The following is a 27,056-nucleotide window of genomic DNA, read 5'->3' as shown; positions in this document are numbered from 1 at the left end:
CAGTGTTACGCAACCATCACCTCTACCTAGTTCCAGAACATTCCATCACCCCCAAAGAAGACCCTGCCCCAGTGAGCTGTCACTTCCCATTCCTCCTCTGACCCTGGCAACCACTAATCTGCCTTTTGTCTTTGTGGATTTGCTTTTCCTAGGTGTTTTATTTAAATAGAGTCACAAACCATATGGCCTTCAGTGTCTGCCTTCTTCCACTCAGTGTAGTGTTTTCAAGGTTTATCTTTGAATCAGGGCTGAGTGAGTAATATTCCACTGTGTGGATGGACCACATTTTGTTCATACATTCATCAGCTCCCGGATCCTTGGGCTGTTTCTACCTTTTGGCAACTGTGACTAACGCTGCTATGAACATGTGTATACCAGAATATGTTTGAATACCTGTTTAAGTTCTTTTGGGTCAATATCTAGGAGTGGAATTACTGGTTCACATGTGTTGAGGAACCATGAAGGGATTTTTTACATCAGGTGAAGTTATAACAGGGAGTTCACCATAGCACTTGTTGGACAAGAAGCAACCAACACACACCCTGAGGTGGGAGACGATTTCTGGAGGGAAGATGAGTGAAGGAAATCTGCCAGACATGACAATGGTTACTGCCCGGCAGCTGAACACCCTGTTGAATGATGTGATCATTTATAACCTACATGTGAGGGAAACCGGAGACAGGCCTGATGTCTGAACCCCTGCTGCTAGGTCCACCCTCTGCCTTCCAGGAAGAAATAATGTGCTGGGTCCCAAGAAACACACTTTCTCAGCAGAGCCCCTTCTATTTCAGTGGAGGGGACCCTATATATGACAGAGGGCGGGGCACAGGTTCACAGCCAGCCTTGGTTGGGGGGATGCTGACCTTGGTCTTCCCGATCTGGTAGTTCCTCTTGTCGATGTCCATCTTCTCCAGCAGGGCAGAGATGACCTCCCGACAGGGTTGGGTGTTCTTGGGCAGCAGCACCTGGAACTGCTCTGTGAAATCCTGGGTGATTTTGGCCGAGAAGAGAGAATTTGAGTAAGCGCCACCAAGAAGGATGGAAACTCCCTCAACAAGCAGAGTTTCCAAAGCTGAAACTTGGTTTGGCAAACAGTATTGATGAAGCTAAAATCTTGGGCTTTCTAAAACTGCCTAAACCTTAAGAAAGACTGTCACAGACACAGAGCACTGGATCTTTCAGTCAGTTGGTGAGTGGCTAACGAGGGCCTGCTTGGTGCTGGCAGTGCTGGGGAGGGTGCCCAGTGCATGACCATCCTTGGGGTGGGGCTCAGTCTATGGCTCATTAGAGGGGTGGATCACAATTGGAAGTATGTGCCTTTTAAGAAAACAATTATGTTATATTTTAAGGGCCAGTTATTAGTAAAACACACTAGTACTTTCTGCCTTTCCTGTAATTTTGCCTTTCCTATTTATATAGGGTCAGAAAGATGACAGTTCCACTCTGTGGGTAGGAAAAAAGAGGCACGTGATGGTAAAGCCACGCCCCCAAGGCCAGATGAGTAAGCCTAAACAGGGACCAGGTGTTACCACCTCTGGCTTTGGGGCCAGTGCTCACTCAAGTACCACACAGCTGGTGCCAGCTCCCGTTACAAGCCTGGGATCTCAACCCGGGCCATGTGGCCCCACGGGGACATTTGGCGATGTCTAGAGACACTCTGTTGTTACAACCTGAGGGCACAGGGTGAATGTGCTATTGGCATTAAGTGGGTGGAGGCCAGGAATGCTGCTTAGCACCCTACCTGCACAGGGTGGTTCTACCATAGAGAATGACTCAGCCCCATGTGCCAATGGTACCATGACTGAGAAACTGCTTTACAATTTGGTCTCAACAATGTGAAGTTACTAATGATCCCTTGTGTTTCGAGAATGCCCAGGGAGCCATCTCTGAGATCATCACTTCCCTGGGCCTCAGTTTCTGTAACAGGAAAATAGTAAGCAGGGCCCTCTTGCTGCTGGTCAGCAGAATAGAAGAGTTGGGTATAAAAGCATCCATCACAGAAGGTGCTCAGTAAAGGGCAGAGCTGCACAGGGACCTGCTTGTGCAAATCCCTTTTCCTGGCTTGGTTTCACACCTCTGTATCCTCCTAAGGCTTGGCTTGGGTCCAGCCATCTCTTCTGAGGAAGCCTGCCATCCTATGACAGAGAATGATCTGGTACAAATGCCAGCAGTGCTGGGTGGAGAAGTGGTGGAGTAAAGTAACCTGACAGGTTCACGCTGGCCCTTGGCCATCCGCTATGTCACGGCAACTGCCCATGTCTGGCCTACCTGGAACGTGTACTTGGCACTGTAGCCTGACCGCCGGATCCGCACAGTCTCCAGCATGCCTGTGTAGCGCAGCTGCTGCAGCACCAGTTCATCGTCGAAGCACAGCTCTTTCTGAAACAGGACGCAAGCCATCAGGGCAGGTGCCTGTGGCCAGATGCCCACGTCTGTGGGTGGCCGGGGATGGGGAGCTGTAGGGCAGGGTCCTGCGGGATTCCAGACGTGGACATGGTCCGGAACACATGTGGGCCCTGGCTGCTCTGGAGCTGTCCCTAGCATGGTGCTGTGCGCACCTGAGGATCTGCCTTTCCTCGTTCCAGACATACTTTTTGGAATAAAGAGAGGAGGCCAGTCAGTAGCAGCACTTGGGGCACTCATCTCTTCTAGAAAACCTGGTACCAAACCTGTCCTAATCCCTGGTGTGAAGGAGACAGATGTCACTCCTTACAGCCAAATTCACAATAATGTGCTGCAAAGAGTTCTTTGCTAAGGGCCCAGCCCAAACCTGTGCTGAGCTTGTACTCTGAGTCAGGTGCCAGAGTAAGTACTGGCGATTCTACAGAGAGGAGAATGGTCTGGGGGTAGGGAGCCAGACGCATGTGTGAAGAGGGTGGATGCTGCTGGGGTCCCTGTGAGAGGTATCACAGAAGAGGAGACCCTGGGCTGATTGCTGAGGAGGGTGGAGAAAGCTGGGTGAAGGCCTAGAGAAGGAGGGGGAGGCTGGGGCTGACAGGGATATAGGCATTTGCCTGCTGCTACAGCGGTGAGGGGCAGGAGGAGCTGGGAACAGTGCTGGCTCAGGGGCTTCAAGCCTGGAGCTCAGGGGCATGGCTTCCACGCCAACGGGTGTTATTTTAAGTAGACGGAGGGGAAGGAATGGCATTGAGGGGGAGTTTGTCATGACCGGGAGGGAAGGGGTTGCTGCTTCCAGTATCTGGTGGGCTCTTGGGAGGCTGGGGATGCTTCTTGATACCCTGCAATGCACAGGACAGCCCCCCACCTCAAAGAACCATCTGCTGGCACGGCCCCTGATCAGAGCAGGTGATGATGGAGCATTTTCCTGGCTGCCCAAAGGTGAAATAAGAATCCCTGATGGAAGAAGAGGGGGTCAGATTCTGTTGCCGGAAGAATGGGAGGTAAAGACCTTCTCTGAGCCCTCACTGGAAGGCAGGAAGGGAGAAGAGGGGAGCACAGAAGCCATGGCACCTGGCAGGGAGAAGCCGGCTCTGGATGTTAGTGGAACGTCCCAGGAACAGGGGAGAGCCAGGGAATGAAAGAAGACAGCCACTAAAGTCCCCTGCCCAGAGGTCACTTGTACTAGAGAGGGAGCCTAGATCCCAAACAGCCCCCAGCAAAGTCCCAATGGCCCCTGGAAAGCTAGAATTGAGGACTGAGCCTGCCATCAGAGTCCCACCAGTTCTCTGCCTTTAAAGAAACTTCTGGATGAGCAGCGGGCTCTGTGCTCTTGCCGTGCAACCTCAGCCCCTCCCTTCAGGTACACGGTGCACTGGCCGCCTTGGGGATATATCTGAAGAGCACCTGAGACCTGTCCCTCCTCAAGCGAATCTTCTCTGGGGCCCCTCCATGTTCCAGATGACACCCCTGCCTGTGGCCGCCCTTGCCGCCTCCTGCTGACCAGCACTCCTCACCACTGGCCATGGTTCCATTTATAGCCCCAGAACCTATGTGAACACTTGGTTCCTTGAGGCCTTTACTGCCCTGCGCCCCCTGCCCGAGACGAAGGAGCCTCTCACCTTCTCAGCATTAGAGCGGATGCAGCGGATGAAGAAGGGCTCTGCCTTGCCCAGGGCCTCCAGGAGCTTGTTAAGGGACGTCTGGGGAAAGAGAAACAGGGTGCTGAGCTGAGACCCCTGTGCATGCCTCTCAGTGACAGGGGATGCAAGTTGCCTGCCTGCATCACCAGGAGAGTCTGTGCCGATGTGGGACATGGGGTGGGGTTAGAGCTGGACATGTGGACAGGAGGCTACGCTCCCCTGGCGAGCCCCTGAGGGAGGTACAGGGTCCCTGTGGCTAAGGGCTGTCATCTTCCCAGGGTTACCCAGCTCTTATCTTTACTTCAGGTAGAAGGTGGGGAGAGGAACAGATGACCTCCTACTGGGGATTTAAAGCATGTGTCAGCCTCAGAAAGGACTACGTCTGCAGTGCTTTATGCCTCTGGCCTTCTGTTTCCAAAAAGGATTTGTGGGGCTCTGACGTGAGGTAATTGCAAAAGAAGCCGAGGTGGGAACAGGAGACTCATTAGACTGAGAAGAGTGAAGGAATGAAAAAACCTAATGGTGAGGGTCAGCAGCCATTGGACTCCCCCCAAAACGTGTTCCCACGTTTCCTGGCAGCCAGGGAAAAAGGGGAAAACATGAGCTAAGGACACACAGCTCAGTGGTTACGTTAAATGACGTGCTGGGCAATTCTGTTCCCTCTGGGGCATTTGGCAATATCTGGAGACTTTCTGGTTGTGTTACGTGACTAGAGGATGCTACTGGGACCTGGTTGGGGGGAGGCCAGTAATGCTGCCCGACATTCCATAGTGCACAGGTTGCCCCCACCTGGGCGAATGGTCCAGTCCTAGCTATCAAGCACTGCCAGGGTCGGGGACCCTGGGATAACAATCAGCTGTCCGTGTTGAGTTTCTTTTCGCTGAACTGTGTGAGCGCTGGGTCACCCACCTGGAACTGGGCGCTGATGCTTGGGGGCTTCTTCTTCTTGTGCAGGTGCAGCAGCGACTTGGTGGTACGGTCATGCAGGGTCATACTGATGATGAGCTTCAGGGACTTGGAGTCCAGCAGGTTCTAGGACAGACACATAGGGTCTGGCCTGCCTTCCTGAGGCCCCATTGGGCACTGGGAGGCATTGATTCTGGAGCCAGAAAAACACTCCCGGGGCAGCTCTTAGTACTGGTCTTATGACTGTGCTACCAAAAATCAGGGCAGGTGGGCCTGGCAGGACAGAAGCTGGGCTGTGCCTGTCGAATGGCACTGGTGTCAGGAAGGCTGATTGTAGCTTCTTCAGAGGCCAGAGTGCCCAGAAGGCAAGGGTCATGGAGCACAGCCTTCCCACTATGCAGCTCAAGGATTGCCGACTATGCCTTACCATCGGCGGACAAGGGCTCGCACTGTCCCCTCTCCTGGCCATATTAGAGGCTGTTCTTACTCTTCTACAAACTTCATAATCTGTCTGCATGCTGCATGTGGAGATGAGACAGAGCCCCTGGGTGCACGCTACCCATAGCCAGCTGCTGGGGTCTTGGCTGCTTCTGCCTGGTGGGACCACCTGGATGAAGGGCCTCCTCACCCTGGACACCCAGGAGGCGGCTGGCAGCTGGAGACCCCTGACGTGAGGCAGGACAGAAGGGTCTGTGCCTCTGAGCAGCATAAGCTCTGCAGTGCTGTTCATGCTCCCGGGCTCCCCATGGACCAGACTGAGCCCCCCTTCTTGCTCAGCCCTTCCCTGGCCCCGTCTCAGGCATACGGAGTTCCTCTCTATATACCACTTGTGCCAATTCTACCTCAAAGAAACCCAAATAAAGACACCTCCAAATCATCTCAACAGGAGACAAACTTTTTTTGGGTGGGAGAGGGAGATGAGGGGAAGAGGAGGGAAGGAAGCCAGAGAAGTTAAAAGCCACCCCCGCCCCATTTTCCGGAAAATGACTTGAGCCAGGTGCTCTAGACAGACAAAAGCAAGGCAGCATTAGATGGCATCGCGGGCATTTACCTTTGGAATGATCTGCTTTTGTTTGGTACTTTTACTCTTCCTGTCAAAAATATTAGAAATGGTTTTGTGAACAGAAGGAACATGGGGTCTGGATCTGGGTTAGTTCGTAAGCCACGCTTGGCAGGTTAGATGGAGCGAGAGCAGAGAGGAAGGAGAGTTGAGAAGCACAAGTGCAACGAGGCCACCGCCACAGCCTCTCCCAGGACCAGGTGTGTGCTTCTGCTGCTTTGCGCACACGGGCTTCCCTGGGTGTTAGGAGCATCTGGTTGGGGGCCACCTGATGTCCAGGGAGCAGGAGAGGCAGGCTGGTGATCTACATGGCAGAACATGCATCTGCACAGGGCTGTCTATGGGGGAGTTGGTGGATCTCACCAGATGATAGGGATACCCCGAGTGGAGCTTTGAGGGACTGTGCAGGGTTCAGTGTCTACCAGGTGCCCCAGCTCTACTTGCGACATGACAGCAAGCTTGAAGTAGGCTCCCGGAACCCCTGCCGGGCCCCCTACCCAGAAAAACACTGAACAGGGCCTGGGTAGGAGTGCCTTTTGGACTTGAGCTGGCGCAAAGTTAAAAATGAAAGCTGATCTTTTGGCTGAGGAAGGAGGGATGGCCCCCACACTGTCAGACACTTTATGGAAACAAAAGAAAAAAATGTAAAAAAGCCTGCAGCTTGGCTCCTTTTTAGGAACTGCTGAGACGGGGCCCTATGGATCTGCACGGTGTGGGGCTGTGAGGTTCTACTGTGTCAGGTTTCACCTTAAGCCCCATGGGGTAGAGTAAGGCCTAATAAGAACGTATTTGGAAACTGGCTCCCTTGTGGGTACAGGCTGTGCTGTCAGGCAGCCCCAATTGTATGCCTAGCGCTGTCATATGAAAATCATCACCACTGCTCTGCAGATGGAGGCCGAACACTTGGGAGCACTCAGGCCAGGCAAGGAGTGGGAGGGAGTCTGGGCCCAAACCTAGTTTATGTGGCTTCTGGATCCTTTCTACCATATCACACTGCCGTCCACACAAAGCAGGGCCACAAAATCACATGCCCACTTCTGACAGCTTCTTTATGAGCTCAGTAGCAAAGGGGGAGCAAGGAAGCAAGCCTTGTTCTGCAAGTCTGGGGGTAGACTAGGCTTAGACACATTCTTTTCATTTTTTAAGGAAAGTGTGAACGCAGTCCCCCACTACCACAAGTTTTGCAGTCAAATTCCCCACATTTGGGGAAATTACAGGGGTCAGCACATCCAGAGTGTACTGGATAAGCCTCACCCTGGGAAAGCCACCTTCACAATCATGTTATCTCCTCTGCCAGGTAAGTATTAGACTTAAACGCTGTGTGAGATGCATGCCTGCGAAGCTGTGCTGGACACCGGGGAGCTGGTGGTGATTTGGGCCACAGCAGACATGGGGGTGGGCCTATTATGAGGGCGACTGAACTGAGCAACTGCTGGTGTGGAGTGGAACCACGAGACAGAGAGCAGCACGTGCAGCAGCTGATTCAGCGTCATGGGTCCCGGGAGCGGGGGAGGCAGTCGTTGCACTTGTGGGGGGAGGCACCCACAGCCTTGGGGGGGACTCACAGGATGAAGGTGCGGGGTTTCTGGAGCCGACTGAGGGACTGGAGAAGCCTACGGGGGTCCTCACCCTGCCAGGGCAATCCTTTGATGGTCTTGATGATTTGGTCATGCAAATCGCTGAGTGAAGGGACAGAGGGGTACAGTGACAGAAAGGAGACCAAGTTAGAGCAGTGGGCCCTCCACCTTGGGGTCCCTGGCACGGTCGGGACTGTCCCTAGGCCACTGGAGCCAAAACATGCAGCTGGGGGAGCCTGGTCACCGCTGTCTCTCCCTCTTGCACCAAGAAGGTGGGGGGTTCAGGCAGGAGTGGCCCCCACCACAAAGAGGATCCCCCTCCTCTGGGGGAGCCAGGGCCATTTTGGACCCAATGGTTACAACACAGTTTCTCACATCACTGAAAAAGGCCTCATATGGGAGAGCCTTTTGGCATCTGTGAAAGTCATCAGGGGGTGCTGAAAATAGAATGGGGCTGGTTCTCTGAGGGACGTGGATCAGTTTCAAACTCTCAATTCTATGGCCATATGTCAGCCTCCTTGTCACCCTCAAAAAAAGGACCTGGGAAAAACAAATTGAAATTTACCTAGGGGTCCTCAACCAGGGTGAGACACGTTGTCCCGTGTCCTCCCCACTGGGGACACTTGGTTGTTCTGTGTGGGCAAGTGGGGGAAACACTATTGGCATCTGGTGGGTGGAGGCCAGGGATGCTATTTAATCTGCTGCAGTGCACATGATGGTCCCCATCCCAGAGAGTGACCAGTAGAGCAGAGGGTGGGAAACTGGCTGAAGGAGAGCTTTACCCCAAAGAGCTCAATCTTATCAGCGTTGGTTAGTTCAATGACTGGATTCAGGTTCAGATTTGAGAGTACGTTCTAGGCCCACATTCTGGCACCGGTGTGTGACAATGAGAACAACTTAGGGGCAAAACTGAGTGCTCTGAAAAATGGTATTTGTGAGGATGTCTAGCGGACAAATGTCTTTGACAGAACTTTGGAAGTGAGGGAGCAATGACTGAAGAATGAAGATGGGAGTTTCTGTTTTTTGTTTTAAATTCCTTATTCCAGTTATTTCAAGTGCATGTTTAAGCTCTGGGCAGTTGGCCTGGAAAGACCCCAACCGGCAGTCCCCGTGTGTTCCATGCACCATGCCCGGCTGGACAGCCTCACTTACCTCTGCTCCCTCGCCCTCCAGGGAGGCACGGAGGGCAAAGACAACAGAGCGGTCATATTCATGTCCACACCCTGAGCAGTCAGTGCAGCGTCCAGGGCTCTGGACAAGGCCTGTGGCTTCTACTTGTAACCCTCTAACTTGACCAAATACGGCGAGAGCGCCCCCTGCAGAACCCGGTGCCTGGCATGCCGCGAGCCCTCTGTCCTGGCCCTGGACGCGGCACAGAGAGCCTAGGGACCAGCTCCTCTGTTGTGCCTCCCTGGTCTTGGGTTCGAAGGCCCTCGCTCTACTTACTTCTTGCTTTCATAGAAAGCAAAGATGTCCTCAAAAGCGTTAATATCGAACTCCTCAGAGCCGTCAACTGAGAAATCTAGCATTGAGCCGCTGAAAGGGAGAATCTGTATAAACTAAATGTGCTCCAGGGGCGGGACCCACAGTCTGGGGGGCCAGGCCCTGGGGAGACTGACATCGCTTCAGCGACTGCCAGTCAGGGGCCACCTTTCAGTCTTTGCAGGGAGAAAAACCAAAATAACCCATAAGCAAATAGTGGGAGAATGTAGTTTTCCCCTTATCCTCTTTTGGACGAAAAGGCCAATTTAAAAACATACCTTTTTAAAAGCAGGGAAAAGACACACTGTGCTTTCAGACAAACAACATCCAGTCACTTACCTAGGTGCTAGTTCTACCTTCACACACACTTTTATGTATCTCTTAAAAGTTATTGAAAAGGGCATAAAAATAACTTCTTGATGTTCAAAAATTTAGTAACTTGCTCCTTGGGGATTTGTGTCTTGAGAAAAACGTCAGAAATTCAGTCGCCCCAGAGCCTTGGCACGTGCTGCCCCCACTGCCTGCCTTGTTTGGCTCAAATGGTCCCTCCTCTGGCTTTGTCATTGCCTTAGTCATCTCTCCTGTGTAGCCTTTTCTACCCCGCCTTCCTGGGAGCACGTGCCCGATTGCTTTTACACTTATTACAAACTGGAGTATGTGAAGGGCGCTTGCTCATTGCTAAGTGGCCACAAAATACCCCATGTCATCTCACATGCAACAAGGAGGTGTCGGCATTTCTGTGAATGAAGTACCTTAGCAGATCTGCTTTTGGGACATGCTGGCCAGGCGGAGGGTGGAGACCAGTGGTCCTTTGGCCCCACACAGCAACCGCCACAACCAGATCATGAAAAGGATCCTCTAAACTGAGCCACCCAAATCTTCCTAAAGCAGACAATACATCAAGCAAGACCTGGTTGCAGAAAAGTGGGAGCATGGTGCTGTTTGCTTCTGGGTCTTTTTGGTTCAAGTGGTTGCTGGGTAAGGTCAACCCCAACCTGGGTCATGGTGTGGGGTTTCTGGCACTGCTTTAAACAACGCTGTTGCCTACCAGTTTTGGTTGGGACAAATCAAGGTCTTGCTCACCGGTACAGCTTTTCCGAGGGGGTGATGGCTCCTCTCTGTACCTCTCCCAGGTGACTTCGGACGTCAGGGCTGCCCAGTGATGCTAGGATACAGATAAGATTGACTTGGGGGAGTAGGGTTGCCAAGAGTGTGAAGGTCTTTGTCTTTTTTAGGAGGCTGTGGTCTTGACTTGAAGCCGTCTTAAAAGAACAGCCTGATACTCCAATATGGGCAGACTAGGAAACTGTGAAGCACCTGATCTCCAAACAGCAGCCATTTATTCCAATTTCTCATAAAAGCCTTAATCTTTTGGTCCTCCTTTTAATCAATGCCCTTCATAAAGTATGTCCCATGGCTGCTGCCTGGAGCCCAGTGGCCCCAAGGGAGTCTCTTAAGAATTCTGGGTCCCAGGTTGTCACAGAAAAACCGGGATACACCTTCCTGCTTTGTGAGGGTGATGATGTTAAATTATACACCTGCCCTGGCCGGGTAGCTCAGTTGGTTAGAGCGTCCAGATAAGCCAAGGTTTCAGGTTCAATCCCTGATCAGGGCACATACAGGAATCAACCCATGAATGCATAAATAATTGGAACAAAAGTTGATATTCTTTTGCTTCTCTTTCTCCCTTCCCCTCTCTCTATAATCAAGAAATAAAAATGAAAAAGAAATTATACACCTGGTAGTTTCTGATAGATGATGAAAGAGTTCTGGAACTAGACAGAGGTTGTGGTTGCACAATACTGTGAATGTGTTAAATGCCATTGAAAGGTGCAGTTCACAATGAACTCCTGAAGGCGTCACGGCCTCCTCCACATACCTGCAGCCTTCTCAGCCCTCTCGGCCCGCAGACGTCCAGCCTCCCGGAGCACGGCCATGGCCCGGATGGCGGCCCGGAGCACGGCCCAGCGGAACACTGCCACTGGGTCCATGCCGATGAGCTCCCGCACATAGGAGCTGTCACTGCCCCGCAGAAGTGCCACAATGTCTGGCCGCATGTAGTCCATGTTCTTCTCCCGGAAGTCCTGGTGGGGAAAGAGGCAGGCAGTCACTCATTGGCGCTAGGACAGGAAGGGCTTGTGACAAGCTGGAACCCATCGTAACAACAGAGAGTGGTTCCTGCCCATGGAGTTGGGGATTCAGGGTCAGGTCTGAGCATCCTGGTACCTTATGCAGTGTGACTGATCTAAAGGGGGTGGACTAAGCAAGCATGAGAGGGAAGGGGCCTCCAGATGACCCACGTGATCCTTTTCCCACCTCCTGGGCCTAACTCATACCTTAATCTGATATTTCACCTTCCCTGCGAAGTGCTGAATGATGAATGCTGGCTCCATGATGGGGGTGCCAAGGAAGTACCTGTTGTCCTCATGCTGCTGTTTGAACTTGGCCAGCAGGGTCTGGCTCGTGGCATGGGGGAAGCTGGGAAAAAAGATTTGAAACTGTTAGCTGCAAGAATGGTGGCCGATTACCCACTCTGCATGGCAGGTTGCAGGTCCCCTGCCTCTGAAGCGGGTGGGCAAGTGGGTGGTGCTCGGGCTGCTCTGGGTGCTAAGGTTGAGGGCCAGACACATGCTACCTGGTATGCAGGGGCCAAGAGCAACAGTACGCACTCAGGGCTGTGGAGTGAGCTCAGAGTGAGGTAGAGAGGTAAGAGTGGGACTTGGACCCACCACAGGCAGCTTCTAGGAATGATCCCAGGACAGGGTGACCCTGGCCTCGGATCCATATGTAGCTAGATGCTGTTCTTGGAGGCAGTCTTGCCTGGGCTCCCATTAGAGGGAGGGGAATAGGGGAAGAATAAGGCACACACTGTACCTGACTATGTCTGCCTCCCAGGGAGGCTACGCCAGAGCTGGTGTTGGCATGTCCTGCCTGTGCTCACCCAGCCTTGCCACAAAACACAACAGTACAACATGCCTCCAAATCCCCAACACCTGTGGCTTAATGGAGCTGGGGGAGGTGGAGGGTCTGAAAAGGGAAGACCCAATAGCTACAAGCTCGCCATTTCCAGGGTTGGAAAAAGGGTGTGGAAAGTGGGGGACCTGCTCATGTACTTGTCTGTATAAATAATGCACTATTTTAGAAAACCCAAGTCAAAAAAAAAAAAAAAAATCCCTAATAAACCAAAATGGCCAGATTTTAAACAAAGACACATCTGACGCTGCTGGGCCTGGTCTTGCTTCCCTTGCCTCCCCCAACACAGGTCTGAGATTTCCTGGGAGTAATGGTTTAGCTAGCCCTTCCTAGCACTCTGCCCTTTCCCTTATCTGAAGGTTTTCTCTTTGGATTCTGGTGTGAATGAAGCTGTCTGTCCCCCTGGATGGGGGTTTGGTGTGAGGCAGGAGCGAGCCTGATTGTTACAGCCCCACAGGGACCTCAGCAACACACGAAGGCCCAATCAAGAGGTGTCCTGATACCTCGAAGCTATGCATGTGACCTTATTTGGAAACAGGGCCTTGGTAGATGGAGTCAAGTTAAAATGAGGTCATGAGGATGGGCACTAATCCAATGACTGGGCTCTTTACAAGAAGAGGAGACGAGACACTGACAGAAGAGATGGTGATGTGACCACAGAGGCAGAGACTGGGCGATGCAGCCAGAAGCCAAGAATATCTGGGGCCACTAGAAGTTGCAAGAGGCAGGAAGGACTTGCCCCTCCAGCCTTCGGAGGGAACGCAGCCCCGCCAACACCTTGATTTCGCCCATTGACACTGATTTTGGACTTATGGCCTCTAGAACCAAGAGGAAATAAATTTCTGTTGTCTTCAGCCATCCCCTTTGTGGTCATTTATTACAGCAGCTGCAATAAGTAAATATTAGTGACTGCAGCTGGGTGACCTAGCATGTGACACCTTATAATAGCTTCCAACCTTCACAGCATCCGGTGGACAAAGGGTGCCAGGCTCTGCAGAGAGCTGCCCTTTGCAAGGATACATCAACCCTGTTCCCAGTTTTTAGGCTCAGGTTCCACAGTCCTTTCCCAAGAACTCCTGGGTGGGTGTTCTTGGGATGTCTGGATTTGGGGTAAGGCTCTGGGGGCTGCAGAACTGGACTGAGTGCCTAGGTTTATGGACACACTGGGATATGGACACTCACTTGCTCTCTTCATCCAGCAGATAGAAGAGGCCGGTTGGCTTCTTGCTGATCAGATGGATGCAGCCGACATTGTCCGTGTAGTCAATGTTGTGCCACGAGATTCCTTCACTCTGGTACTCTTCCTGCAGGGTTTGGGCGACATATACAATAAGTTCATTATTCCATGGCTCTGTTAATGTTTGCATAGCACGTGTTACATATAAACATATTATACATGGGTGGGCAAAAGTAGGTTTACAGTTGTGAGTGTACTGTGCCACTGATTCAATAAAGCTACTGTAACAATCATAATCTGCATGTCTTTCCACACGAAGAACTGGAAACCTACTTTTTTTTAAAAAATTTATTTATTTATTTTTAGAGAGAAGGGGAAGGGAGAAAGAGAGGGAGAAATGACATGCGAGAGAAACATGGATCGGTCGCCTCTCGCACACCCCTACTGGAGACCTAGCTCACAACCCAGGCATGTGCCCTGGCTGGGAATCGAATCGGCACCCTTTCAGTCTGCAAGCCAGTGCTCAATCCACTGTGCTACACCAGCCAGGACTGGAAATCTACTATTGCTCACTCCTGTATTTATGCATACATGCACATATCTATACATAAATGTGTAAATAACAGAATACATATTATTATATCAACAGAAGTGCATTAATCATTATATAAGATTATTACATAATAATTAGCAACATGAAACAACATACATTCTCAAATATTTGTCACAGAAAGGTGCTTAACATTACACTTAAAGCCACCAAGGAGTCAGCAAACTTTCTCTGTAAAGAGCCAGACTGTAAGTATGTTAAATTCTACAAGTTAGATGGTATTTGTCACAATTACTCAGTTCTGCTGCTATGGCTTACAAGCAGCCAGGAGTGATATGTAAATACAGTAGTCCCTCTCTATATCACGGGTCACTTATCGCAGCCTCACTGTACCGCAGGATTTTAAAAAATATTATATTTAATTATTTATCGTGGATTTTTTGCTATATCATGGGATTTTGCAGTACTGTATATGTATGTTGTCAAAGTTACATAGGTTTAAGAGTGTAGAATATGTTTAAGAACATAAGTAGTATTTATAAAAGTGTGGAAAAGGTTAATAAGGGAGTGGGAAAGGTTAATAAGGGACTGGGAACGGTTTATAAGTGTGTGGGAAGGGTTTATAAAGCTTTAAAATATATATAAATACTAAAATAAATGTAAGGTTCCTACTTTGCGGATTTTCACCTATCATGCGCGCCGGGGGTGTGTGTGTCTAGAATGTAATACCCGTGATAAGTGAGGGAGTAGTGTAAATGCGTGTGTTCAAGCACCAATAAATGTTCGTTTATAAAAATAGGCAGTGGGGCTGGATTTGATCCCTTGGCCTCTGCTCAGGAACTGCAATATCTGTAATAGCCATGTAATGTAAGTGACTTATGTAACTTCAACTCTACTTATAGTCACATTTTAAAATGTAAAAAGAAACAAGTGAAGGTAACTTTAGTAATATACTTAATTTAACCCTATATATCAAAATCTTTGCAATTCACTATGTATTTTGCTCCTTCCGTACAACTCAATTTGGACTGACAAAAAGCCAGAAAGCATAATAGTAAAATCAGCTAAATAATTATTGGGTTGGCTAAAAGGTTCGTTCGTTTTTCCCCGTAAGATGGCTCTAGTAGTGCTTAGTTGTTTTTAACTTTATACAAAACAATTTTGTTAGACTGTATTGTGACAGCTGTCATATCAGCATGCATTAAAAAAAACACATCAAAATTGGTGAATTTTTGTGTGGCTATTTTAATACTGAAGATGGAAGAAAATAAGCAAAATTTTCAGTATATTATGCTTTATTATTTGAAGAAAGGTAAAAACACAACTGAAATGCAAAAAATAATTTGTGCAGGGTATGGAGAAGGTGCTGTGACTAATCAAGTGTCAAAAGTGGTTTGTGAAGTTTTGTGCTGGAGATTTCTCACTGGACAATGCGCCACAGCCAGACCAGTTGAAGCTGACAGCAATCAAATTGAGACATTAATTGAGAACCATCGACGTTATACCTCACGGGAAATAGCCGACATATTCAAAATACCCAAATCAAGCATTGAAAATCAGTTGCACCAGTTTGGTTACGTTAATCGCTTTGATGTTTGGGTTCCACATAAGGGAAAAAAACCTTCTTGATCATATTTCCACATGCGATTCTCTATGTAAATGTAATGAAAATGTCCCGTTTTAAAAAAAAATTGTGACAGGCGATGAAAGGTGGATGTTTTATAATAATGTGGAAGGGAAGTGATTGTGGGGCAGCGAAATGAGCCACCACTAACCACACCCAAGGCCAGTCTTCATCCAAAGAAGGTGATGTTGTGTACACAGTGGAATTGGGAGGGCATCCTCTATTATAAGCTCCTTCTGGAAAACCAAAGGATTTATTCCAAACCAAAGGATTAATTCCAAATACCGCTCCCAATTAGACCAGCTGAATGCAGCACTCGAAGAAAAGCGTCTGGAATTAGTTAACAGAAAATGCATAATCTTCCATTAGGATAACACAAGACTGCATGTTTCTCTGACGCTCAGGTAAAAACTGTTACAGCTTGGCTGGGAAGTTCTGATTCGTTCATGATTTCACCAGACGTTGCACCTTTGGATTTCCATTTATTTTGGTTTTTACAAAATTCTCTTAATGGAAAAAATTTCAATTCCCTGGAAGCCTGCAAAAGGCACCTGGAACAGTTCTTTGCTTAAAAAGATACAAAGTTTTGGGAAGACGGAATTATGAAGTTGCCTGAAAGATGGCAGAAGGCAGTGGAACAAAACGGTGAATACAGTAGTCCCTCTCTATATCGTGGTTCACTTATTGTGGCCTTACTATATCGCGGGATTTTTAAAAATATTATATTTAATTATTTATTGCAGATTTTTCGCTATATCATGGGATTTTGCGGTACTTTATACATATGTTGTTAAAGTTATGTAGGTTTAAGAGTGTAGAATATGTTTAAGAACATTAGTGTTTATAAGTGTGGAAAAGGTTAATAAGGGAGTGGGAAAGGTTAATAAGGGACTGGGAACGGTTTATAAAGTCTTAAAATATATATAAATACTAAAATGTAAGGTTCCTACTTTGCGAATTTTCACTATCGTGGGGGGGGTGTGTCTAGAACGTAATACCCGCGATAAGTGAGGGAATATTGTACGTTGTTCAATAAAGTTACTGGTAAAAATGAAAAATGTGTTCTATTTTTACTTAAAACAGAATGAACTTTTTGGCCAACCCAATATATAATCCCATCCATTTTTTCCTGTCAGAATCATCAACATGAAGTGTAATATGTGGTAAAGATGACTGAGTATTTACTATTGAAAAGGCACATAATATACATTATCAATACTGTTGGCCAAAGCAAATCCTTACAAGGCAACCCTGTTCCTCTCCCACGGAAGGACTTCCAAGTTTGAGCACAGAGAAGGTACAAAACCGACCTGTGGCCGCAAACATCCCCGACAGTTTGCATCATCAGGAGCTGGGCGGAATTTCCCCCGGACTTTCCTTCATTGCAGAGAAAAATTCTGGGGCAGGTCTGATGACAAACCAAGCCCCAAGGGAGATCCCGGTTGTAGCTCATCCTGTCCTCCCTTGGGCTGGAAGGGTGACAGTGGCACTTCCTTACCTGCTCTAGTTTGAAAATGTGCTGGTTGAAGTAATACTGGAGCTGCTCATTGGCATAGTTGATGCAGAACTGTTCAAAACTGTTCCTCTCAAAGTCCTCAAACCCAAAGATGTCAAGGACCCCGATGGACAAGCACTGGGGGAAGACAGAAAACAGTTGTGACTGCTGGGTCCTCCCCGAGGAGCACCTGTTCTGTTGTTTTGTGAGGACCCTGTGCTTGGAAACTGTAATATTTGAATAAGGAGCATGTGTTTTCACTTTGTGCTGGGACCTGAGAATTGCCTCCTGTCCTGTGCCCTGGGCTAGGAGAAACTGGCCTCTTGTGTGACTGGCTATAGCCGTCTTGGTTCCTGCTGTCAAAGGCCATCCACCTGTGTGGCAGTGAAGGCACAGCTTGGCAGGGCGGTGGGGTGGCGGTGGAACACTCACTGAGACAGACTCTTCCATGTCTTTCTTATTCAGGAGGGCGTGGTTAATGCGCAGCACAATCCAGTCAAACAGGGCACTGTACAGAGATTTGGCCATGGAGTCGCGGGCAGTGATGGCCTGTGGGCACAGAGGGGATGTCATACCTCAGCAAGGTGGGCCCCACGTGCACCACCCCAAGGTCTGCACACAAGAGAAGTCGAGGCAGTGACTTTAAACGGCCAACTCATCTGACATTCCTTTCTCCCTTTGCATGCCACCCTGTCAGCTCAAACACCCATGCACACTGAAGTAGGAAGTGAAAAGCTTTGACCCAGCATCCTGTGGCTCGGCCAAGTCTTTCTCAAATGCTGCCTCTCTCCTCAGAGTGACCAGGGACTGGTGAGGTTGGAACGCAGGCTCAGGGCGGGCATTGGGTCTGCCAACATGGGAAAACTAGCCAGCAGGCCCTGCTGGGTTCAAAGTCAGGCCCCTTTCTGTTCTGGGAGCATCGTGGGGTCGACATCGTAAAAGCAGTAATGGGTTTAACAATTTTTCTAAGGCCTTATGGAGGTCTAGTTTACATACAAGAAATTCCTTCTTTTTGTGTGCTCAGACCTAAATGATGACAGACATAAGTCGGCCGTAATCAAGATCTAGAACACACCCCTCTGGTTTTGCCTTTCCTGGGAAGCCACGGAAATGGAGCATCGAAAGACACAGCCGGGCATCTTCCACATGGTGCCTCTGGGGGGCAGCTGTGCTGCTGGGGTCTCAGGAATCTTACACATTGCAGGATGACTTTGTTCCCTGGGGCTCAGACTGAGGTGCCTGTCTGAGATTCCCAAGCAGCTTCTCTCACCAGCTAAAAGTCCCTCCCCCAGGGCTAGGTACTTTCCTGCTGCTGTCCAAGCTATGAGCTGTAGAAACATTGCTCTTGAGATGTAAAAACGCAAGAAAAACACATCATAAACATCCAGGCAGGGGCAAAGGCCAGAGAGGCACCTTATCAATAGTTAGGGACCCACATAATGATTGTAAAGGTCATGCTCTAGCTCTGGGCTCTTTGCCTTTCTGCAAAGGGCCAAAGGACCAATATTTTCGGCTTTTTGGGCCAGCTGGGGTCTCTGTTGCAATTCCTCAGCTCTGTGGTGTAGCAGGAAAGCAGCATGGAAATGAATGGTCATGGCTGCATGCCAATAAAACTTTATTTATAAAAGCAGCTAGCAGGCTGGATTTGGCTGCAGGTCTCGCCTTTTCTGCTGGTAAGAACCAGCATGCCCAATAAGCAGCCGGAAAGACAGAGATGAACACGTGGCCCAAGTTTTGACACTTAGGCTACAGTTTGCCATCTAAGCTGGTCTGTGCTGAGCCTAAGCTTACAGGAGAACCAGAGGCACCCCAAGGGTTCTCTTCTGTCACTTTGGCAGGAAAAACATCACCCATGCTGGTTGTTTCCAAAGGACTCCCCTTCACTTGGGTTTTGGAGCCGGGCACCCCTTGAAAGCCCATGGCAGCGCTCACCTCGCTGAGGCTGTAGGGAAGGATGAGCTTGTCATTGGCTGTCACTGTTTTTCTTTTGGTCAGAACCTCCACCAAGATTTCTCGCTTCACCTGTATCAAGGTCAAGGAGGGAGATAAAGAGGGGAAGGGCGTGAAGAAATTGTCTAGTGGATCCTTATCTCATTGAGACAAGGCCTGAAGCTTGCGGAAGGCCGGAGAAGGACCCCCAGGGGCTGTGCTGGGAAGTGGGCCCAAACTATGGTGGGCACTATGCTCAGTGTGGTTCAGAATGAACACACCCATGGTGGACAGCCCTGGGTGCATGGTGGCATGGCCTGGGTGTCACTGCAGGCCTCAGGCTCACACACTGCCTGGTGACCTGCATTTACAGCTGCTCCAGTCTACATGCAGGCAGTGTCCGGGGGCCTGGCCCTCCCTGACTGCCAAGCCCCCTACACAAGCCAGCAGCAGTCAGGAGCAGGAACAGGGGTAGCAGCTCTGGTCCCCCAGCAGATGTGCTCGCCCATCCCTGTGAACACAGCAGACACCGGGGGTCCTCCTTTACGCAGAGCCACAGGTGGAATACACGCTTAGAACACAGAAGAATGAGGGCAGGGCTTCTTGATCTCAGTACCACTGACACATGAGGCTGTATCATTCTTTGCTGTGGGAGTGGCCATCAGATGCATTACATGATGCCAAGCAGCATCCGTGGTTGCCACCCACTAGGTGCCAGTACCCCTCCTGCCCAAGTTGTGACAACCAAAAATGCCTCCAGACATTGTCCCTGGGATTGAAAACCAGTGGACAAGGGGATAGCAGGACTGATGAGAAAATGACCTCAGTGATCAAACTATGGCTTTAAATAGCACCCCCTGAGCTAAGCATGAGGAGCTGAGGTGGGAGGTGCCCCTGACTAGGAGGGAGTCCCTTCAGAAATGAGGAAGGGACTTCGCAGAGATGGTGGTGAGGAAGTGGGCTCAGGTCCCGGTTTACAGAAGGACGGCCAATGCAGGCAGTCCTGGTCCTTGAAGGCCACAGGCCCTGAGTTGGCCCCACACATCCCATAGTGGACGAGGACAGGGAGTAGTACCTTCAGAAGCTGTGAGAGTGTGTCCAGCACCTCAGGGGGCCCAACCTCCAGGCCTTCATCTCGGCCTGTGGCTCTCTTCTTGTATGTGACATTGCCCAGGTATAGGATGGCTGAGAGGACAGAAAAAATCCTGGGAGAGAAAAGGAGCTTCAGTTGGGCAGTTTCCACAATTGTGAGATGAGAGAAACATCCAGCCACCTGGGCTGGATTTCAAACACCATCAAATTCTAGTCACAATGCATGGAGTTTGAAAACTGTCGAATCCCTCTGCTGGGGACTCTCTCTGTGCAGTGTGACTCTGTAGATAGATCTCTCTCTCTTTTTTTTTTTTTTTGTAATGGGGTCTAAAAAGTAATTTTATAAAAGCATAACGTATGCATGAAAAAACTATACAGTTCCCAGGTATAGAGATAAATTGTCACAAAATGCACAGATCCTTGTTATTAGCACTCAGACCAAGGTATATAGCATTCTAAACTCTGGAACCACCCAGCCCCACAAAGGAATGGTTATCTTGACATCTAACATCATCCACGAACTCGATGTCCATGAAATCATTGTATGTGCCTGTATCTGGCCTGTCACTGAAAAAACTGAGATGAGGGGGCATGGTGCACGTTACTGCACAGTCTTGGTTTGTTCACTCAATGCCACAGACAAGCGTATCTCAGCCTTGGCATTGCTGGCCCTTGGGTTTGGGGGTGGTGTCCTTGGGCACTGTGTGATGTTGAGCAGCATCCCATACACACACAAAGTGACAACCAAAAATGTCTCCAGACAAGACCCCCCAAGTGACAACTGCTACTATGTGTGGAGTAGTCCAGGAGTTGGCAAACTTGGGCCCATTTCTGAATGGTCCTGGAGTGAAGTTTTTGGTTCAGTTTTCAAAGGGTCATTGAAGAGCAAAATGGCCCTGGCTGGTGTGACTCAGTGCATTGATTGCTGGCCTGTGAACCAAAGGGTCGCCAGTTTGATTCCCAGTCAGGGCGCATGCCTGGGTTGTGGGCCAGGTCCCCAGTTGGGGGCGCATGAGAGGCAACTACACATGGATGTTTCTCTCCCTCTCCCCCTTCCTTCCCTTCTCTTTAAAATAAATAAATTAAAAAAAAAGAGCAAAATAAAATGCAGAGCAGAGATCACGTAACAGAGACCATCTGGTTCATGAAGCTGAAAATATTTACTATCTGACTCTCTCTAGAAAGTTTGCTGACCACTGCATGGAGAGGTTGACACATTTATTTATTTAATCTCATGTTCATGGGCATTTTTTGGGGGGGGAGGTTCCAGGCTTTGGGGCTGTTATAAAGGAGGCTACTGTGTGCATACGTGTGCATGTTTCAGGGTGAGCAAATGTAAGTGTTTTGTGTGTACACACAGCTGTAGTAGAAAACAGCCAAGTGGTTTTCCAAAGTGGTAGGCCTGATTTGCACCCCTAGCAATGTGTGCGTGTTCTTGCTGGGTATACTGGCAGGTGCGGAGAGTACCCTGTGTGGTTTACAAAAATTAAAAACATTTTTAATGGTGTTAAAATAGGCATCATATAAAATCTACCATCTTAACCATTCTTAAGCATACAGTTCCATAGTGTTAAGTACATTAACATGGTTGGGCAAAAGCCCCTGTGCTTTTAATTGGCATCTCCTAGTGACTAATGTTGAGAGTCCCTCTCCATGTGCTTATTGCCATGGGGCTACCCTCCTTAGGGCAGCTCCTAATGGGGTGTCAGTCAGATCTCAGAGAGTATAGTGACCAGTAAAATCTGGGGGTGCCCATGCAGAAGATGGCGGGATGGCTGGCCAGCCCACTTACTGTTTCTTGGTGGCAGGGAGGAAGCCCACCATCTCCATGGCCTGCTTGAGCCTTTCGAAGTCATGCTTTAGGTCTTCTCCGTCTTCGATCTTCAAGTTATGCTAAAAAACAAAGTCAGTGACGCTCTGGGTATTTCTGGGCCAGAGAGGGTGGTGTGTGGGAATGATTTTGGCTGGAACGGATGGGGCAGGGCCCAGGACACTGGGATGAATAGGTTCCTTTATGCTGCCTCCTCTGGGCCTCTTGGAGCCGGTGTGGGGGCTGAAGAGGGCCAAGGCGGATGGCCTCTGACCTCCTATTCGAGTGTAAACAGCCCACGGAGAACAGAGGTGGCATTTGTGGCTAGGGCCCGTGTTTACCTGGTTGAGGTAGAAATAATCTTCAGGCTGTTTGAGCTGAAATTCTTGTTGTTCCTCCTTGCTGACGCCAAGTAACAAATAATAAAACACGTGGTAGTTTCTGCAGATCAACATTAGGGGAAAAAAGTCATTTTTGGAGGCCAAGCAACAGTGACTCTTCAAACTACTACTAATATTGCTTTAGAGACCACACCAGGCAGGAAAAAGCACCTCAAATATGTCCCAATTTAAGACAATAAGTTGATTCTTAGCATGTCTTTAAGAAACTCCCCAAACATGAGTTTTTCCGATGAGATTTCTAGAGGGGGGAAGGGGGTGGGTGTGTATCTCACTCCCTGGTCAATCAGAGGTGCCTCTAACCTAACCACATGGGGAAAAGCTCTAGGGAGGCACAAGAAGGTAACTTAGGAGGTCTGGGCACAAAGCCTGGGGCCACACAGCAGGCCCCACTCCCTGGGCAGCTGTGCCATGGCCTCCTGGCAGAGTCCCCTGATGCCTGGTGTCTGCTCTCCGAGAAGGGAGTGAAGGCTGGTGTGGCTGCTCAGGGAGAAGACCCCCTCCTACCTCTCATCCTTCTCCTGAGAGACCAGGCGAGACTTTTCAAGCAGGTATTTTTCAACAACAGCTCTGTCATTAAAGGAAAGGGAAAGAGTAAAACATACATTTTAATATTTTTTTTCTTAAAGAGCTAGAGTAATTTGCTACCATGGTAAAGCCTGCTGCCCACTACTTCCTTAAACATAAAACATATACTGGTATATAGATATAATCACCCTAAATATCATAAATACCACCTTAAATGTCATAAAAACAACTACCCTAAATGTTGCCTCATCCTATAAAAATAAGGAAGCTGGACTGGTCACTTCTGCTCCTCAGACCAGAAGCACAGAAGTCAGGGGCATCATGTTGGAACTCTCTCCCAGGAGGCGGGGAACTGGAGTGATGGTACCCATGTGATCCTGGATGTTATAGGAAGGTATCCCCTATTCCTACCATTTCCCCAGCAGTTAAATGCTTCTCCAATTGACAATACTAAGATGATAACAAATTCATTTTTCTATTCTCTTTACAGCTTTATTGAATAATATGTGATGAGTTTTGACTGGGTCCTTTCATAATCCATATCATATTTTTAAAAATATTTTTTATTTATTTTTAGAGAGAGGGAAAGAGAGGGATAGACGGAGAGAAACATCAATGTGTGGCTGCCTCTTGCGCGCCTCCAACCAGGGACTTGGCCCACAACCCAGGCATGTGCCCTGACTGGGAATCGAACCAGCGGCCTTCTGGTTTGCAGGCTGGTGCTCAATCCACTGAGCCATACCAGCCAGGGCTATGTCATTTTAAAAAACAGCTTTATTAGGAGTAATGGGTGCACAATAAACTTAAAGTGTGCGATTTGATGAGTTGTGACATGCAAACAGCCATCCATTGCTCCACCATGATCAAGATAGTGAACACGTCCACCACCCAGAAAAGTTTCCTTGGCCCCTGTATCATTCCTCCCCATTCCTAACCTGCAAGCAGGCACTGCTCACCCTTGACTTTAGACTAGTTTGGATTCTCTAAAATTAAAAAAAAAAAAAGAATCATTCAGTATGTATACTGGGTCTGACTTCTTTTACTCAGCCCAATGATTCTGAGTTTGAGCCATATTTTTCATGTATGAGAACTTCATTCCTTTTTATGGCTGAATAATATTCTGTATATGTGGACATACCACATTTTGTTTATCCATTCATCAGTTTATGGACATTTGATAGACATGAGTCCAGGAGGCTATGTGGGGACTGGGACCCTCTGCAGCCACACTATCAACACTAAGAGTAGTGACGGCAAATGTTCCAGGCGCTATTTCATAGGATTTAACATTCTGAATCCTCCCGTTCCTCTGGGGTGAGCACTGTGGCTTCTGTTAGTGGATCAGGTACCAAAATCGGAGAGGCCACACACTGCTGGGGACCACAAATGAGGGAGGAGGCCCAGCAGGTGTCTGAGCCTGGCATTGGCCCTGCTCCCTCCACACCCACTGGGGCCGGAAGGGCTTGTCTCTCATGGATCCACTACTACCAAGTGTGGGAGCTGGGCGGGGGTGCAAGGCAACCTCATCTGAGCCCATCCTGTTTAACAAGAGAGGCAGTTGGTGCCCGAGGGGTGGCCAGGCCGGACTCCAGGTTCAGGACTTGCTGGATGCAGCCTTCCCGTCTCTCCAGGATGGCAGTCTCTTGTCTGCAGCCTTGTATGGGACACAAGCAGACACTGTGCACAAGTGGGTGTCCAAGGGCTTGGCCTGCATTCTCCCTTCTTTCAAACCCATGGTTTCTTTTATTTCTGCCCCTGGCTAGTAACTATTTCAGTGAGCAGTAGCTTGTTTTCCTGGGGAGGGGGGCTGCATCTATCTGGTTCTGGAGTCAGACTCCTGTTGCAGTTTCCACCTGTGGCTGATTCTCTGGGCTGTGGCAGCATGTGGGGGAGAGAGCAACCCCTCCACAGCGTGGTGCTGTCATTTCACTGACAGCAGCCTCTTCCCTCTTCTGATCACCTTTGAGGCCCAGGTCCCTGTGGGGTGAGTAGGGGGCCATACACCCCCCAGCACTGAGTCCTTGAACCCACGGCAAGACTAGGCCTTGCAAATTGGGAAATTGGGGGAAGGCATGGACTGCCCCTGACCCTTGGCCTAGGCAGGAAATGGCATCAAGAAGTGTCACCTGCCCAAAAGCAGAACAGGGTCTGGGTCCAATGCTTGAGAGCTGGTTGCAGCCGCTCCCTGGACGGGAAGTGCACCTCCCGCCTTGGTGTGTGGGCAGGCCATGGTCATAGGCCAAGAGGAGACTTCCTTTCCTGAATTCAAGGCCACAGATATGATTCTCAAAAGCTGGTCTATGACATCCTGTTACTCAGTGACACTGGCCCTGAGCTTGATGGGTGCCTATAGTGGGTGGGGCAGGCTGGACCATTTGACTGATGGCCAATCCTTGCTAGTGTATCCCAGAAATATGTATACGCACTTGTAATGTGTGCCTGGAATCTTATTTAGAAAACATCTTTGCAGATGAAATTAAGTGAAGGATCCCAAGATAAGATTATCTAGGATTATCTACATAGGTACTAAATCCAATAGAAAGTGTCCTAAAAGATAAAAGAGACATAGAGAGACAGAGAGGGGAAGGCTGTGTGAAGATGGAGGCAGAGAGTGGAGTGATGCAGGCAGGAGCCAAGGACCCCTGGGGCCACCAGGAGCTGGAAGAGGCAGGAAGGACCCTCCCCTAGAGCCTCCAAAGCAAGCTCGGCCTTGCCTACACACCTTGATTTCAGACTTCTGGCCTCCAGAACTGTGAGATAAGAAGTTTCTATTGATCCCTGGCCAGAGTGGCTCAGTTGGTTGGGTGAAAGGTCGGTGGTTATGTTCCCAGTCAGGGCACGTGCCTGCATTACAGGCCTGGTCCCCAGTTGGGGTGTGTGTGAGAGGCAACGGATCGATGTTTCTCTCATGCATTGATGTCTCCCTCTTTTTCTTTCTCCCTACCTTCCCCTCTCTCTAAAGTAAATAAATAAGTAAATGTTTAAAAAAAAAAATTCCTGCTGGTTTAAGCCACCGGGTTTGTGGTGCTTTGTTATAGCAACCACAGGACACCAAACAGACAGGAGACCACGTGAAGGAGAGAGCTGAAGGGTGGGCAGGGAGGGGAGCAGTGCCTGGTGGGATCACAGGCTCTGGTGTTGAGCCTAAGGCCTGTAGAGCCAGCCCAGGACCCAGGAAAACTTAAGGCAGCCTCTCAGCATTTCTGCTCCCCTCAAGGGAGCCCCTGGAACTGTAGAATTAGTATGTTTCTGGCTTGTCTGCCTAGTCAGATACTTTGGGCATATCCTGCTGGACCTGTGGAAGAAAACATTTTTAATAAGGAGTGAGGGGAGGCCTGCGGGACACATTGGTGGCTCCAGGTGGCTCTGATTAATTGGGGCACATACCCTGTGGGTGCATGATGACGCCCATGAAGGGGCCAAGCTGGAGCCCAATGGTGCTCAGGGAGGGACCTTTGGATGGCTGGGGAGGAGAGCTGAGGATGTGGGGAAAATGACCAGCTTCAGAGCACCCCTGAGGACTGAGGAGCAAGAGGAGACCATTCACTTTGAGCCTCTCACCCATGCCACTGACTGTCAGAGCTTGGGCAGCAGGAAAAAGGAAAGAGGCCAGAGGGTAATGGATTCACTAAAACAATATTTTCATTCACATTTTGAATATGAACTGTTGATTGGAATGGTCATCAGCCAGGTTTAGACGAACAGGAGAGCTAGATAGTTTGGAATCACTTCCCAGTCCCTGTCACATTCGAGGATCTTTCTCCTCCTTTAATGCTGTTGCCTTCTCTTGGCCCCCAGGAGCTGTTGCCCAGGTCTCCCCACCTCTAACATGGAGGGCTCCTCACCCTGCCACTCAGAGCATCACCCCCAGGAGCCTTTACAGACCCCCTGCCACCACAGGCCCTCACACCAGGCTGTGCAGTGGGGGAGGAGTCCAGGCAATGGATTGTACTGAAATGCCTTTTTCTTTTACTTTGAAATAGTTTTCTTGGCTCATAAGACCTTTGAATATAAAAACAACCCCAAAATATTACACAGTATTAAATCACAATTAAAAAATTTTAAACAATTGAAACTACACAGAATATACATTTTTTTGAAAGAAAAAATGTCCTACAAAACTGAGTTCAGAAATGATGCCATGGCTTAAAAACTGTAACAAAATAGATAATTCCCTATAACATTAATTCATTGCACAAAGCTGCCAGGGGGTTTCATAAGCATAACCATTGCCTGTATAAATAAACACAATTTCAATGTTACATTTAGTTGAAGTAACGGTGTCTCCACCTAAGGAACTCACATTTTTGGCACAAAATGTTGGTCTGTTTTAACTTCCACCAGGCAACTAGCTTCATAATCCAGTTACTACCTACCCACTAACCCACCTATCCATCCATCCATCCATCCATCTA

General features: G+C 49.1%; 1 protein-coding gene and 1 non-coding gene across 8 annotated transcripts in view; both read right to left on the bottom strand.

Moving 5' to 3' along the window:
* MYO9B (myosin IXB) overlaps nt 1-27,056 on the bottom strand; it is an 81,588-nt gene that overhangs the window by 15,470 nt on the left and 39,062 nt on the right. For 4 of the 7 annotated variants that reach the window (XM_090289895.1, XM_090289896.1, XM_090289891.1 and 1 more), the window contains exons 4-21: nt 22,621-22,683; nt 22,057-22,156; nt 21,698-21,798; nt 19,889-20,018; nt 18,817-18,906; nt 17,317-17,433; nt 16,888-17,022; nt 13,221-13,342; nt 11,402-11,543; nt 10,945-11,149; nt 10,149-10,230; nt 9,030-9,119; nt 7,572-7,685; nt 5,998-6,037; nt 4,950-5,072; nt 4,020-4,100; nt 2,269-2,379; nt 864-986 (exon numbers count right to left, since the gene is read on the bottom strand). In XM_090289895.1, coding sequence (XP_090146021.1) covers nt 864-986; nt 2,269-2,379; nt 4,020-4,100; nt 4,950-5,072; nt 5,998-6,037; nt 7,572-7,685; nt 9,030-9,119; nt 10,149-10,230; nt 10,945-11,149; nt 11,402-11,543; nt 13,221-13,342; nt 16,888-17,022; nt 17,317-17,433; nt 18,817-18,906; nt 19,889-20,018; nt 21,698-21,798; nt 22,057-22,156; nt 22,621-22,683 — 1,969 coding nt within the window. The remainder of the gene's footprint in view (nt 1-863; nt 987-2,268; nt 2,380-4,019; nt 4,101-4,949; nt 5,073-5,997; nt 6,038-7,571; nt 7,686-9,029; nt 9,120-10,148; nt 10,231-10,944; nt 11,150-11,401; nt 11,544-13,220; nt 13,343-16,887; nt 17,023-17,316; nt 17,434-18,816; nt 18,907-19,888; nt 20,019-21,697; nt 21,799-22,056; nt 22,157-22,620; nt 22,684-27,056) is intronic. The other 3 variants (XM_090289897.1, XM_090289893.1, XM_090289894.1) reach the window with 2 other exon arrangements.
* On the bottom strand, nt 7,148-7,311 carry LOC150000066 (U1 spliceosomal RNA). The gene has a single exon (XR_016513811.1). It is a non-coding gene; the product is annotated as a U1 spliceosomal RNA (small nuclear RNA).

The sequence above is a fragment of the Furipterus horrens genome, unplaced genomic scaffold (genome assembly GCF_987537825.1).
Source record: "Furipterus horrens unplaced genomic scaffold, mFurHor1.1.pri manual_scaffold_10, whole genome shotgun sequence".
NCBI lineage: Eukaryota > Metazoa > Chordata > Mammalia > Chiroptera > Furipteridae > Furipterus > Furipterus horrens.
Note: the sequence above shows the minus strand (reverse complement) of the source record. Positions and strands in the feature narration are given on the sequence as shown.